General features: G+C 37.2%; 1 protein-coding gene across 1 annotated transcript in view; it reads left to right on the top strand.

The window, feature by feature from the left end:
- Positions 1-343: 343 nt before the first annotated feature.
- Positions 344-14,482, top strand: part of LOC144629801 (cilia- and flagella-associated protein 61-like) — a 31,905-nt gene continuing 17,766 nt past the window's right edge. Inside the window, exons 1-12 of the mRNA XM_078488011.1 lie at positions 344-414; positions 782-913; positions 2,999-3,149; positions 5,645-5,721; positions 5,913-5,980; positions 7,993-8,119; positions 9,601-9,668; positions 10,274-10,338; positions 10,999-11,125; positions 11,610-11,694; positions 12,656-12,707; positions 13,535-13,614. Coding sequence (XP_078344137.1) covers positions 789-913; positions 2,999-3,149; positions 5,645-5,721; positions 5,913-5,980; positions 7,993-8,119; positions 9,601-9,668; positions 10,274-10,338; positions 10,999-11,125; positions 11,610-11,694; positions 12,656-12,707; positions 13,535-13,614 — 1,025 coding nt within the window. The 5' untranslated portion in view covers positions 344-414; positions 782-788. The remainder of the gene's footprint in view (positions 415-781; positions 914-2,998; positions 3,150-5,644; positions 5,722-5,912; positions 5,981-7,992; positions 8,120-9,600; positions 9,669-10,273; positions 10,339-10,998; positions 11,126-11,609; positions 11,695-12,655; positions 12,708-13,534; positions 13,615-14,482) is intronic.

Genomic DNA, 14,482 nt, shown 5'->3' with positions numbered 1-14,482 from the left:
TGCAATAGAGATTTCCAGTTCGATGGCGCGCGTGAGAAAAAACGCGCGCGAGAGACGCGAAACTTTGTAAAATTTTATTTATCGAAAATTAAACATTTCTTATATTTTTTAGAAAAGGATTGACAAGTTAATTCTTTTCTTATGCGGAAATGTCAGTTCCTCTATTCAAAAGAAAGCGAGTCTTTATTGCAAACGGAACGGAATGAAATGACAGTGAAATCAAAACTCTGGCGGTCACGGAGAGAAACTGGGACTAGAAATTGTTGGCGAAAAACTGGGACTAGTCTCCTAAGTTCCCACTCTGCCATGTTTCCCGGGCAACATCGCCTTGTTGTTGACCGTCTTGACCGTCAAAATTCAATATGGCGGGAAGAAATTAGGTTTGAGAATTTCTTGAAATCGCCTTCAAACAAGGTTGGTCTACCTACCAATTTTAATGCTAAGCGATTCTTTGTGTTGTCCTACACATCTAGATGCAGATATTTGGCTTAAAGAAGTAGAATATTACATTTATTCGTTGGTTTTCGCTCGCTCTAGCTCAGTCGAGCCAAGGTTCTCATGATCAGACTTGAACATGTACATTTCAGGATTTAAATTGATTTTCATTGCATGAATTCGCGTCAAATAGTTATTCTCAGCAAAGAAAAGGGGATTTTCCAAAGAATTCAGCCTTTATTTATTTGATCGTCAAGTTTGTGTCGTGATTTCTTTTTATAACTTTTATACATTATAAATGAGAGACTGGATGTACAATTCATTGTTCTTTTTAAATTATTTTCAGCAAAAACATGGCTTCGACTCCAGAAGTCATCCAAGCTCGCCGCACAGAATCTTTAGATGCACCGGAGATATTAAAACTTGTCAGTGCTACAACGGAGAAGCTCTTTGGCCGTGTAAATGTGGTGAATATTATGTAAGTATTAAAGCTCAAGTTTTGGAAAATATTCTCAAGAATTCACAAATAATTAAGTAACGAGCGTTTGGTGACATAGTAATGGATTTGCATGGCTTTGACTACTTGTCTGTGCTACACATGTGAAAGAATAAAACATAAGCTTAGTGTGATTTGTTTGGTACTCAGATCAATAAAAATATTATCAGTTATTTAATAACCAATCAGAAGAAGAATGACTGTTCCAATTTATTGTTAAAGCAAAGCCCAGAGGCTAACAACATCTAATAAACATTCTGTACATTGTACAATGATGATAAAATTAATTATAATGCAATTTCTGAGAGTAACGTGATCCAAAATGTTACCCAAGTAGGCAAGATTTCCGCACAGCCCCCTACATTTATTATGCATACAGTTCTTTGTTTATTGCAAACAATAGCCAGAACAATAGACAGCCAGTTCTTTGTTTAAGTCTTCTCTTTGTTTTTCTAACTTTAACTAAAGTCCAAAATAGTTTTAGACTTAGAAAAATTAAGCGATTTTTTGCCGATATCGCTTCAAAAACAGGTAAAATAATTTTAGACTTAGAAAAAATAAGCGAAATGTTTGAATTTTTGCGTTAAAACCGAGGAAAATCGAAAACAAATGATAAATTTTGCGCAATTTAATCTTGTTTTAAAATTAAAGACGAGCTTATAAATTGTACAAAAATCACGATTTAGGCCTTAGGGTTAGCATTAAAATGTTGTTAGGGACAGCGAGTATTGTAAATCTGAAAACGATAATATCGAGCGGAGTAAATTCATTGCTTTATTAACTGTCGCGTCGTTTTTACCTCGTGTTTTCCCTTGAATTTCTTCTTGTCTAAATACAGTCCTCCTACTTCGCCTCCATTTGTTGCGGCGTATTTTGTCGCTCTCCTCTAAGAAATGGCAGAGAAATCGCGAACAATATCAGCCACAGCATAAAGTTCGTCTTATTCTGGTCGTTTTTCCTCCGTACATCGTGTATACATGTTACATAGATGGCGCGAGCAGGTCGTTTCCCTGAACCACTGTTACATGTACTGTTTGCTACGCGGGTTTATGATCCGCAGCACTTGAAAAGCGCGTTCAAAGTCAGCAACGAAATCACCACTGGACCAGGACAAGGAAAAGAAGTCGAAGATGTAAGCAACTCAACCGGTAAAAGGACTTCGAAAAGACATTACAGGGACGAGGGCTTCGAAGCAAACGCCGTTGAATAAACAAGCGAAACTGGGACGTTCTCTGTTATTCACCAGGGATGTAGTAATCGACAAATACAATGGATGTTTTCGTGCAATGAGAAATTTACTCTCAAAACGGTGAATAGAAAGATTGTAATGTTAATTTTCCATTGTTTTCATGTCTTAGGAAGAAATAAAATTTATTTTTCAAGGGGCAATTCTCAACTGAACCTCGTAGCGTGGTGGTTTAGGTGCTGGACTTGTAATCCAGAGGTAAGCAATGGGTAAAGGGTTCGAGGCCCGGCGTGGAAAAAAAAAAAAGAAAAAAAGGAAAAAAAGATGATGGAAGCCTGGGTATAGAAACGTGGCGGGGAAGGGACGGATAAGGAAGGAAGAACGGGGCAGGGGAAGGGAGGAAAAGAGAAAAGGAACGCGCGCGATGAAATCCTCTTTTATTTGCGTAGTAAGTAGTAATTATCAATGTATATATTCAAAACCTTAGGGAGTTGGCCATTGTCTAAAAGACAATAGAGCGCATACATAATTAATTATTCTGCATGCATAATAAATGTAGGGGGCTGTGCGGAAATTTTTCCCCCAAGTAATTAAATGCCATGTAGATTTAGCTACTGTAAGCTACTGTAAGACACCATTATGACAAACAAGAATGTGAGAGCACATAAACATGACTTGATTTGACTTGTCATAGTTATTATTCTGAGCTTGCCACTACAGGTACATCATGACTGCATTTTGCAAGTTTACATCACTACCACAAAGTGCAGCACCAACTATATATGGCTGGTAGAAACCTGGATCTCATAGTATACTGCTCTTCACTTCGATGAGAGTCAACAAAAAGCAGTAATTCTATTTTTTTATTTTTAACTTTGTAGTGAAAAAGCCAGCCTGGCTGTAACATTGGTTAACGCCAACAATGAAGTGATGGGTCACGCAGCATTCTTTGATTATCCTAATTTACCGAGTGTGGATCCCGGCAAATGGGAAGAATGGTTTCACTCAAAGTATGACTGCAAAAAGTGCAACGTAAGTATGCCTCTAGTCTTACATGAACATCAGCCCAAGAAAATTGAATCTTATTATTACATCTTTAGGAGTTTGGGCCAAAACATTCCATAGCAGAGGAGATGAAGATGAGATTGACTAGTATAAATTTGTGTCATAAATGTTGTTTCTGTACTACATGTAGGTCAATGAGCCCTTTAGTTCACAAGTTACTGGTACATTGCATCAAGTCAGGGGTTTCATTAATACTTTAAATAGCAGGAGAATAGTGTAAAGTGGCCGGAGAATTTTTTTTTTAAAGAGCGAAGCTCTTTCACGGAACGAGCGTAGCTCGTTCCATACTAGGGGGGTCTGGGGGCAAGCCCCCCCAGGAAATTTTGGATTGTTGAATCCTCTGAGATGCCATTTCCTGTTATCTGACAGCAAATTTTAATTCTCTCTAGCTAGCGACTAAACAAAAAATGCACACCTGAAAATGGTTCTAAAGTGTTGAGTTCTTCTTTGCATTAACAAGCAAGTACTGTTCCACAAGAGCTCTAGCTCTTCTTCTCCAAGAGTAATGTCGTATACCAAATAAAATCTGAACATTCGAATAAAAGCTATTTCTCAAAATGCTGCAAACTGATCAAGGAAATTCAACATTTTTCCTCATTAATGATTGGGTTAATATTCATGGCGATTCCAGCGATTCGTCTTCTTCGTCTTTGTTGTTGTTGTTGTTGCCGCTGGTTGAACTTGCATTTGAGCGCTTTCCACTACCACTGCTCGTAGGAGCAAAAAAATGTGTTATTTTTGACATGGTCGGTGAGAAATCCTCTCTCTTTCTCTCTGAGACAAGTATACACGTTGTAATAATAAAACCTATAAAATAGCACCGCACGAGACGTGAGAACATATTCCCGCTTTTTGATCTGTCGGCGACAATCGGGCGACAACACGCCAGACGGAAAATAATTGAATGCATTCGCTCTCACCACAAAAGTCACAAAACTTTGCGTGTTTAGTTTAAAAAGCAATTTCTTGAATGAAATGAATTACAAAGTATTATCAATAAATATTTCATCTTTGTTCCCTGTACAGTAATAAATAAAAGTTAACTTTTCTCAAATCATAATTAAAACAGAAATTACCGAAATTTGCATTTGCCTTAGCGGTAATTTGACACTCATATAAGATATCGTAAACATCTCCAATTTGCATACTAGCGCACATCACAAAAATAGTTTTTTCCGAATTGAAGTTCATTGCTTTTGGCTTTTATTTGGTCCAGTTTTCTTTCGTGACTTTGTCGATTTCAGTTGTTCTATTTTAAGCATTAACTTCTATTTTAAGTTCACTCTATATTAAAAACAAGACTTTCGCGCGTAAAATAACCCGCTAACCAAGGGTGCGTTTCTTTGGGAAAATCCAAAATTGGATTATTGATCTCAGATCACACGGATACTTTGCTCCCAAAGAAACGAATAATCCGAAAATGGATTTTTTGCCATGACAACCCCGTAAACACATTTCGCACAGAACATAAAATATCAGCACAAATTTATTTTTCGTCGAATGTATCCTAGCTAAAATAATTTCAGCATACAAAATCTTTTACAAAAACCACACGTCGAAGTAGATCTTCTTTAGCGTTAAGCACAATGTGGCGAGAAAGCATCTGAGAGCGAAGAATGATTGCGAAATGATCAGTGCAAATTTCACTCGTGACAATTTCAAAAGGATACAACTTCCGTAGGCACACAGTGGCTGTTCTAGAAAACCTGTATCCCGTTTAAAATGATACTACATACCTATCTGAAGCTACCGTTTCCTTTTATCGTGAAATATTTTTGTATTTTGATCGAAATAACCGCCTAAAACTTTCCGTATGGCAGTGTTTACAAAGAGCGAACCTGTATTTTCACAGCAAAGACCGCTGGGCCAAGGTACTTTTTTCGAATCCTTTCCCAAAGAAACGCACGGATCATGAATCCTAAAAATCCGGATTCAGATATGATCTGATGTATCCACTCGAAGTGTGGATTCTTCAGATCATTGATCCAAGATTAATCCATTTTCGGATATAGGTAAAGAAACGCAAAATCCGTTTTTGGATCAAGAATCCGGATTCGGATTTTTCCCAAAGAAACGCACCCCAAATTATCCACACAAACCGTCGATAAGTTTTTCTTTTATTAGTGTACCAAATTTAATGATTATTATTTTAGTATAAAGCCAGAGCTTAATCAATGTCGGAAGACGTTTAAATTACTCATTACTGACAAAGAGGTTTTAATGTCCGTGACATGTCTATTTCAGCAAGATGTATATAAACAATTTTCAACGCCGTACATTATTTACATGAACGAAAAATAATTTTTTTGAAAGGCTCCACATCTGAATTAAAAAAATGGCTAAAGGCATTGAAATTTAGCCGGAGAATTCTACGTAGTAGCCGGAGAATTCTCCGATCCCCGATGCCTAATGAACACCCTGATCAAGTTTAATTGTTTTAATTGATTTTTTTTTCCAATTAGCCTTTGAACACCCTTTTCATGAACTACTTTGTAGCCAAGTCTGATTTTGCATATGGCTGTGCAACAGAAATAATTAGGTAAGTGCAACTATCAATAAACTAAGGGTCAAAGGGTCAAAAACCTGACAAGATCAGCTATCTGACCCAACAAATTAATCTTACCAAATGATTTGGTGGGAGCAGTTGGAATTTGATCCATTGGAATTTCTTGTTGGCACCATGCATGCCTTACAAGTAAACTTGTAAATTTATTGTCTTTCATTTTCCAGAACTGTATTCAATGCTGTTCCATTTCTACACTACATTTTCCTTGTTGTACCAAGAGGTGTTGAGACAGGTCAGTTTGTAAAATTACTTAATGCATACTTAATTCCGTTGCTGCAAATTTCTTATTGTTCTATATATGTAACAAAACAAAATTCTGAACAGTTCAACACCAATGTTTTGTTTCACCCATCAACGTACCTTTTAATGATGAATGAACCAACGAACAAACCAACGAACAAATGAATGAACAACAACAGCAACAGTAAAACACCTTGATAGCATTTTATCCTGGACAGAGGCAGACCCTGGCTTCATAGCCTTGAAATGTGGCTTACAACAAAGAGGGTCACATGGTACCAGATTGATTTTTGCTCCAGTAAGAGATAATATCCACTTTGCGCAAAACTGACAGTACAAAACAATGTGTACCATGTATGTCCTGTAAGTTAACATCTACAGTACATATATTGAAGATGAAGTATTCAACATGACACGAGCATGGGACAAAGAAAAATTCTGAGTCCCCGACGGAAATCGAACCCATGGCCTCCCAGATACCGGTTGGGTGCTCTAACCAACTGAGCTACGAGAGACTCGTTGTGAGCTGGGCCATTTTATTTTATTTTACCGGTATCTGGGAGGCCATGGGTTCGATTCCCGTCGGGAACTACATACATACATACTTTATTTGATGAGTAGGTTGGGTAAAAAGGCAGCCAAAGGGCTGATGTGGACCTACTATCCAGGGTTCAAAATAGCAGCCGGCTGTCGGCGGTAGCCGGCACTTTGACGACACTTGCCGGCTACTTTTCACCAAAAAATAGAAAATATCACGCTCTGATCAGCCAACTGAAATCAAAGTTGCTGTATTAGAAATGTTGAAGTAAACATTTCATATCAGACAATAAAGCAGCTACAGGGCTAGATAGTGTGAGTCACTGGTCGCTAATGCGACCAAAATTTCATCTTTGTTGACCTAAAGTCGCCAATATGACGACTTCATTTCTGTGTTCCCTGAAGATGAATAACTGGCTGCCCCACCTTCTCAGGTATTGTGTCCCTTCAGAAAATTACATTGGAAGATCCTATTTGCTTCTCAAACATTCAAAATGAGAATAGAAGTCGCATTGCTCCAATTCATTCTTTTGCTTTGCCGTAAAATATTCTATCACTTCGGAAAACTTGCAAATGGCCGACTGTGTTTGAAATCGCCCCAGAATGCATTGTTAACGTATGGGTACGTCATGTATGCATATGGATTGTGCCCCTTAAAAATGCATCATGGGTCTTCAACAGCCGAGAAAAATATGAGCCTTGACGAAAAAAGCCGACAAATTCAGGCTAAAAACGAAATTTTATTTTGAACCCTGCTATCTTCATTATTTATTACCGAGCTTAAAATTTACCACCTTTATTATTTAGTACATATATTGATTTACAACAGTACGGTAACAATATCTCAGAATATTTAATAGAATTACAATACATGCACACTGTACATGTATGTATGTCGATATGACATTGTTCTATACAATTCATGATGTAAACACGTGCCCTTATACAGTCAACTCTCTCTTAACAGACACCTCTATAAGACGGACACCTGGTGATGGTCCCTGCCGTTTTTTTCAGTCATTTTACTGTAACAAAACTCCCTGTAAGACGGACACCTTTCTAAGACGGCCAACTGACACTTTGAAACCGCCAAGGCACATGCACAAAAAGTTATTTTTAGTGAATAATACTTCAAAACTTGGTTTCGACTCATAGCATAGTTAATCAGCGCCTTTAGAATACCAAACTTACCAAAAACAATCCGCTATAACATATTACTTCTCTGCTTAAGTATATGGGCATCGAAGAGGTAGTTTTCTACTTACAGTATTACCAATTGTAATGAAAAAACAAGTCGAATTTCTGATATTATTTTTGTTCCACTTTATAGGTTTTGCTAAAGTAAGGGACTCAAAACAGATATGTATTCGTTGTGCTGGACAGTTGGGGCCAGTCCCGACAGCGTCCGTCTTAGAGAGAGTTGACTGTAATATCAAATAAATAATTACTAACTTTTTCACTGTACAGGATCAACGCTGACTGAGTTATTCAAACCAATGACATTTAAAGAGAGTTTCACAGGAAGATTGAATGTTGAAGTACAAGTCTGTCATCGTCATGATCACTGTGCCAAGTTACACATCAGACCAGCAAGGTTAATGTACTTTTTAGTGCAGAATGCACTATTGTGATGGTTTGGTGGGTTGTCGTCTGCTAAACCGCTAAGGCACTATGGTGTAAACTTTTAATCACCAATTAATTAATTAATATCAATTAATTAATTATTCCTTGTGGAGGGGGTGGGGGTGAGGAGCACCTGACCGTACCCCTAGGTAAAACCTGGAGCACATCTACGTTACTATCATATGAAGATCTCAAACGTATATATTTGTTTCAGAAAACCCTTTGCTCTCCTTGTGGTACTACTCGACGTTCTAGGGCAACGTTCTTTACGCCAAACGCATGCGCAGTTTAGTCTACGTTTTTTGCTGGAACTCTCATGAACATCACTTGTATTGCATGTTTGTGGTAGGATTCCTGCAGACTTCGTGGCGCCAAGTGAAAACCGCAAATTAATTAAATTAGATTTTTAGACTTTCATAGCGCTTTCGTAATTAGGAAGGCAAAAACTTGCACCGGGATTTTCGGCGTGAAACTCCTCATAACCAGGAAACAGATATCCTAGCTGTACTGCGTTTTAAAAACCCTTTCGAAAAAGATGTTTTTTGATTAGATTTGTTCTTTAGTTTTTGAGAATCGTCTTTCGTGCAGTTTAAACCGTAACTTAATTAAATTAAACAAATGTCATCGATGTCGCCGTAAAACAAACAAAAAACAAGAGTTTCATGTTACGGCATTTTCAAGGAAAACAAAAGTATTTTGTTACAAACGAACAAAAGTGTCGTGTTACGTTTGCAAAGATTAACGTAAGGAACACCTGGGAAAGAATACAAGTAGCCTGTGAACAGTTTTTCCTAAAGTAAAATAAAGCAAATAAACACGAACATATATAAAACATCATACTTTCAATTGTTCCATATTGCATTCTGCACTTACCAAATCATCGAGATTTTTTTATATAATTTCCTCTTTTATCTTTGCTGTTTACTGTTTTTTTTTTATTAAATCAAGATTATCATAAATATCCTAGTTACATGCTAATAATGCAAAGAAAACTGATGGTCAGTGGAAGATCTAGAGTTGCCCAAAAGGGGCTCAGGGCAAAAGCTGGGGATGGGGAGAGGTGAAAATGGGTATAATTTTCTTGCCTTAAAAAGGGGGTGTGTGTGTGTGTGGGGGGGGGGGACACTTGAATGCGGCTTTTCCTTGTTCAAAAGAGAGGGGTTTTTGAGGGGAGGAGGGGGTGATACTTAGGCCCTTGGGCTCCTAAGCAAAAAGTACCATCAATGATTGATTGGTTCCAATGTATTATAAAACTATCTACTTAATATATAGTTAGAAATGAATATACCTCGATGCAGTAGCACATATTGTAAAAAAGAAAACAGTCAAACCTTGTCAAGATGTTGTTTAAAGCTTTTAATTAGTAAGAAGTGCGGTGAATATACATGTAGGACTGCTGAAAGTTTGAGCCTATTAAAATATTTTGAATTTTTTTGTTATTGTTTTCCACAGGGTGGAAGATCATGATGACCTCACACCAATTTTCAATAGACAAAGTGATGTCCTCACTTCTACCTATGGTATGAATAGTGATCATCATGATGATGATGATAAATTAACTCTGTGTCTGTAGCTTGAAGTAGTTTGCAGGAATGTAGCTAAGAAAGAACTAAGGCCGCTCACTAAAAAGCCCAGCTGACTCTTCTGGTCTCTATACCTTCAAAATTACCCCAAATCTAAATCGTTTCCTTGTGAAATGTGAGTCGGTGAAAAGCTCTCTTTCAACCGGTGAAATTAGCCAGTAGCCAGCTCTTAGCTACATCCCTGGGTTTGCCCTAGCCTTAGTACAATGTAACAATAAAGACTATGTTTTTTTTTGTTTTGTTTTTCGGCTTTCTGTACATGTACTACAGTTTGGTTTGCAACAAAACTGTCATTCAACCTCAATTCTTTTACCTTCATCCTGATAGGAATGCAATGGGTGCAAAGGGCTAGAAAGCTGCAGCTCTATGAGTGAAATGCTTGAAGTACCTGTAGCTCTTTCTTTGCATTGCGTGGCCAATATGTGGCCAGAGTATGATTGTCAGGTTGGGTCCTGACTATTGATAGGGCCCTAGTGTACTTGTGGCTCGCAGATGTAAATTGAGCTTATGGGGCTTGAAGAACACTCCTATCTTAATTTCAGGGGACTTCTTCTTAGCTGAACTCATTGAAGCTCAAGATGAAAAGAATAAATGCGTTGTTGCAGATGTAAGTTGATGGAAAAACTTTTTAATTAAAAAGTAAATGGAAGTGTATTCATGTAATATGGCACAATGACTATACTTAACATACATATCTGATGTATATATTACCAGTACAATATGCAAATAATATGGAGCATAGTAAAATGATTTGAATCCCAGAGTATTACTAGCTATTATAGCGCGATCACCCAGGGAGAGTTGTTCTTAAAAAATTGTTGTCAGTGAATGATTTTCAGCTTTCCTGAGCAGAATTCACCTTCTTAACTCTGCTCCGTCAGTCACCAATAACAGTTCTTTTCAAGGCTACCCTTCAACCTTCCAAGTTATTTCTTACCTTAGTGGCCATTTGGCCACAAACTAACTGCTGCTCAAGTTTGGTTGCCAGTGAAAATATTAAGTCGCTAAATTAAGCTTTCAATCCTTTTTCTTAATTTAAGTCGCCGACTTGGGTTCCGATGTAATCGCCTGCTCCAAAATTTTAGTCGGTATGCGACTAAAATGGTCTTCACTTGGAGGGTTGCCCTTATCTTGACAATGACACTTTACAAACTAACACACAATGTACACTGTAACATGAAGAAAAAAAAACATACTGGTATTTGACAGTTTGTAAAGCGGTCAAAAAGCGAATTACTAAAAATTTCACTATTGTTTTTGTCATCAGGTGAAGGGCACTGCAGTTGGCTTCATGAGTGTTTGTTCAACTGTTGATGTAGAGTTGCTAAGCAGGTGTTTTGACCTCAAGCCATTTAATGGATTGCGAAAAATACAAGGGCAAACCCCACCCAGAGGTACATACTTTATAATCGATTTGTACTTCTTAAACAGGGCTTTGAGGTGCAGTTAAGCCAAAGCATGAAAGCACTACAAATAGGTGGTCACCTAAGAATTGCGTTCTTAACCATGTTATGTCCATACATCTTTTTTGCACTAATGTTTTGGTGTTTGTCCTAAAAAGCATTAATGGGAAATGGTCAATTGAGATATCAGGGGATTCGTTAAGTTTTGAAGTAGGAAGGCACCAAAAGGAGAATATTAGGTGGGCAGAAAAGAACATTTGAAGTGAAATTCTTTATGTTCAATTGGAAATTAGTCAGACACTGACTCTTGAGTATCCTGGTACTGGTATGCAGGTCCTGCCTTCTAATGAGAACCCTGAGATATAATGCGATATTAGCTCCAAATAGCTTTCAAATACTTCCAAAAACATTCCAAACCAAGTGGGGAGAAGCACAAATTTGAAAACACTTTAACTTTTTTTTATCATTTTAACAGTGGCAAGTCCTGAGAAAGTAACAAGATCAACACCTTCAGAGGAGCAAGTACCAAGGTCAACGCCAGTAGAACAACGACAAGAAACGTAAGTTGTGTCAGTTAGTTGTAATTTATTTATTACATTTTTTTCTTTCTTCTGCAATGTCAGCGTCCAGTACATGACAGTTTCAGTTACTTAACCTCTTTGTGCCCCAGAGGATGCTTGTGGCCATAGTTTTAGTTAGAACTACAAATTAAATGTAAAGTAAAGTTTAGAACATTCAAAGCATACGATAAGTGACTCATATTTTATAACTGAGTTGGCCTATCCCATCTGGCCCTGATACTGGATTGCAGTGTTGCTGTAACTAATTTTGTAATAACTTAAGGTAAAAATTAAAATACAAATTTATTCTTAATTATCCCCATCTGCGCTGCTGGGATATATCTATACTGTAACACATTCTCGTCTCAGAGCTGCTTGTCCTTCTTAGCCAGCTGAGCCTGGGGCAAGGAACAAGTGGCTCTGGGGACACACAATTTGATTGGTTAGATCTTTAACAAAGGAAAATTAAAATTAGGCAAGTCAAATCAGCCATTTTTAAATCCCTTTGTTGTAATGGATTTGATTTGATCATGTGTCCCCAGAGCCACTTATTCCTTGTGCCCCATGCTCTGCCTGCTAAGACGGACAAGCAGCCCTGGGGATGAGAATGAATTTTAACACACCTTAATTTTGTATTTAAAATAAACATAAAAACACTATTGTCTACACTAAATTAAGAAGAACATGAATGAGGCTCTGCCAGGGTGAATTCCGACAGGCCACATGGCCCAAAAAGTAGTGACAGCACATAAAATGATAGCGACAAACAATAACCTTTTTCGCCAAATTCCGACAAGTGACAAAAAGGTCTAGAATGACTGAAGAAACAGCGACACTGGACATTTTAAAATTCAGACAAGTGACTCGGGGACCCCCTCTGGCATGAACACCACTTGGGAGTTATCTTTAAAATAATGCTCTTTGAAGTTAACATTTAATGCATTCAACTTAATTTTTAAAGGCCAAAAGACTCTGTATCACCGGACAAAATTGAAAAAGAAGAAGAAGTGAAGGTAAGAATTGCTAATTATTTTTATCAATGTACAGTACATGTAAGTATTTCCATTTCTCCTATTTCTTGATTGTCAAATTGGGAATTAAGCATTGAAAGATTACACAAACCTTTGAACACATTGAATACTGTAAAGTTCAATGCTGTAAAGTTCAATGTGAAGCTAAAGATTAGGCAGTGCTGTCTTCATCAGTAGTAAAAAGTCATTCACTTTTTAGTACTTTTGGGGACAGCACTGCCGGAATGTTTCAATTAATGCTGTATAGGACACTTACATAATTTTCATTAATTAATAAAAAAATCTTTGTTCATTTTCAATATTTTGCAAAAACTTGAAAACTGTAGTCTCTGAGGTAGAACTGCAGACTCAGTGCAGTACTTACATGCAAACAAGTTATGACATTGGATATACGTAATAGTTGCAATCAGGCACACTAGTTTTTTAAAAGGTAAATTTCTTTAATCTGGGGATGATTACTTCAGTTTACAACCTTCTTCTGTGAGAATGTTGAATAAGAGTTTGATGAGAATTAAACAATAAGAAAACTTCATAAAACTTGCAACACTTTGTAATTAAAAATAGGCAGCTCATGAAAGAAGGAATGTGTGAACTCGATATGTTACTTAATTTAGTTCTTCTCTTTGGCAATGTACTGGGCTTCTAGAAACAATCTCCCTCTGTTCCCAGTGGAACAAGGTAGATAGGCTAGAATAACACCAAAGACCTCATTTAATACTAAATTACAAACAAAGCAATTGGTTAAAGTTTAACAAAGATGGAAACAAATTAATCAGTTACAAACACAAATTAAAATATTTTTTTAACAGTCAACAAAGGAAGCCACCATTGAACAAGAAAGTGCATTTTGCATTCAGTTGTTCTGTATTGACGAAAAATATGAAATGAGGTCAGTAATAACATTAGTCTGTAATACTTGTTAATAATCACTTCAGTGTATGCAAAAGGAAGTACTATAACCATTATGATTTATAATCTGTGTTGAGTGTAGCTTCTACTTTTAGTCAGGGTTGCCACAGGTCACGAAGTGGTCAGGGAAAAATAAAATTCTTCAAGGTCAGGGAAACGTCAGGGAATTGTCACTTTGAAGAAAAGTCAGGGGAAATTGGAATAAACAATGGAAGAAACATTTCAGGTCAATGTGATCTCAGCAATGTTTTATTTTGTTGGAAGCGGAGGCTGGAGGCTGCTACTTTATCTGACAATTCGTATTTAAAAATGGACCTGTAACCAGGTGGTTGATTCATTAAGAAATAAAAACGTTACTCTGGTTAAAAATTTGTTGTAAAATGTTCGTAAAATATTCGCAATGTCCCAACGTTTCGGCTTAAACTAAAGCCTTCATCAGGGGAAAGTGATAAGTGAATAACAAAAAGCACGTTCTTATATAATATGCAAATCGAGAGCTAATGTTTGTCCCTGAAGGCTAAATTTAGAAATTCGTGGGGTAAAAGCATGCCATCATCGCGGTTTAGCGGATTCTTACAAGTGTTAATTTCCCAAGCCTCCAAAATACGTCTTTTGCGCCAATTTGTGCTTGTACGTAGGATATTTGACGATTCGCACGAGATGGTGTGGCCAGAATGAAAACAATGTTCCGCTAAAGCTGACTTGTGTGAGTGTTTGTTTTCAACTGCTTTTTGATGCTCTTTGAGTCGGGTGGAAAATTTTCGTTTCGTTTCTCCGATGTAGCTTTTGTCACAAACTTGGCAGGGAATTGAATAAATTGCGCCACGAGTCTGATCTTTTGGCACTGG

This window comes from Oculina patagonica, chromosome 11 (genome assembly GCF_052425735.1).
Source record: "Oculina patagonica isolate OP01 chromosome 11, crgOcupat, whole genome shotgun sequence".
NCBI lineage: Eukaryota > Metazoa > Cnidaria > Anthozoa > Scleractinia > Oculinidae > Oculina > Oculina patagonica.
The sequence above is the reverse complement of the archived record's forward strand: the minus strand, read 5'-3'. Positions and strand labels throughout refer to the sequence as shown.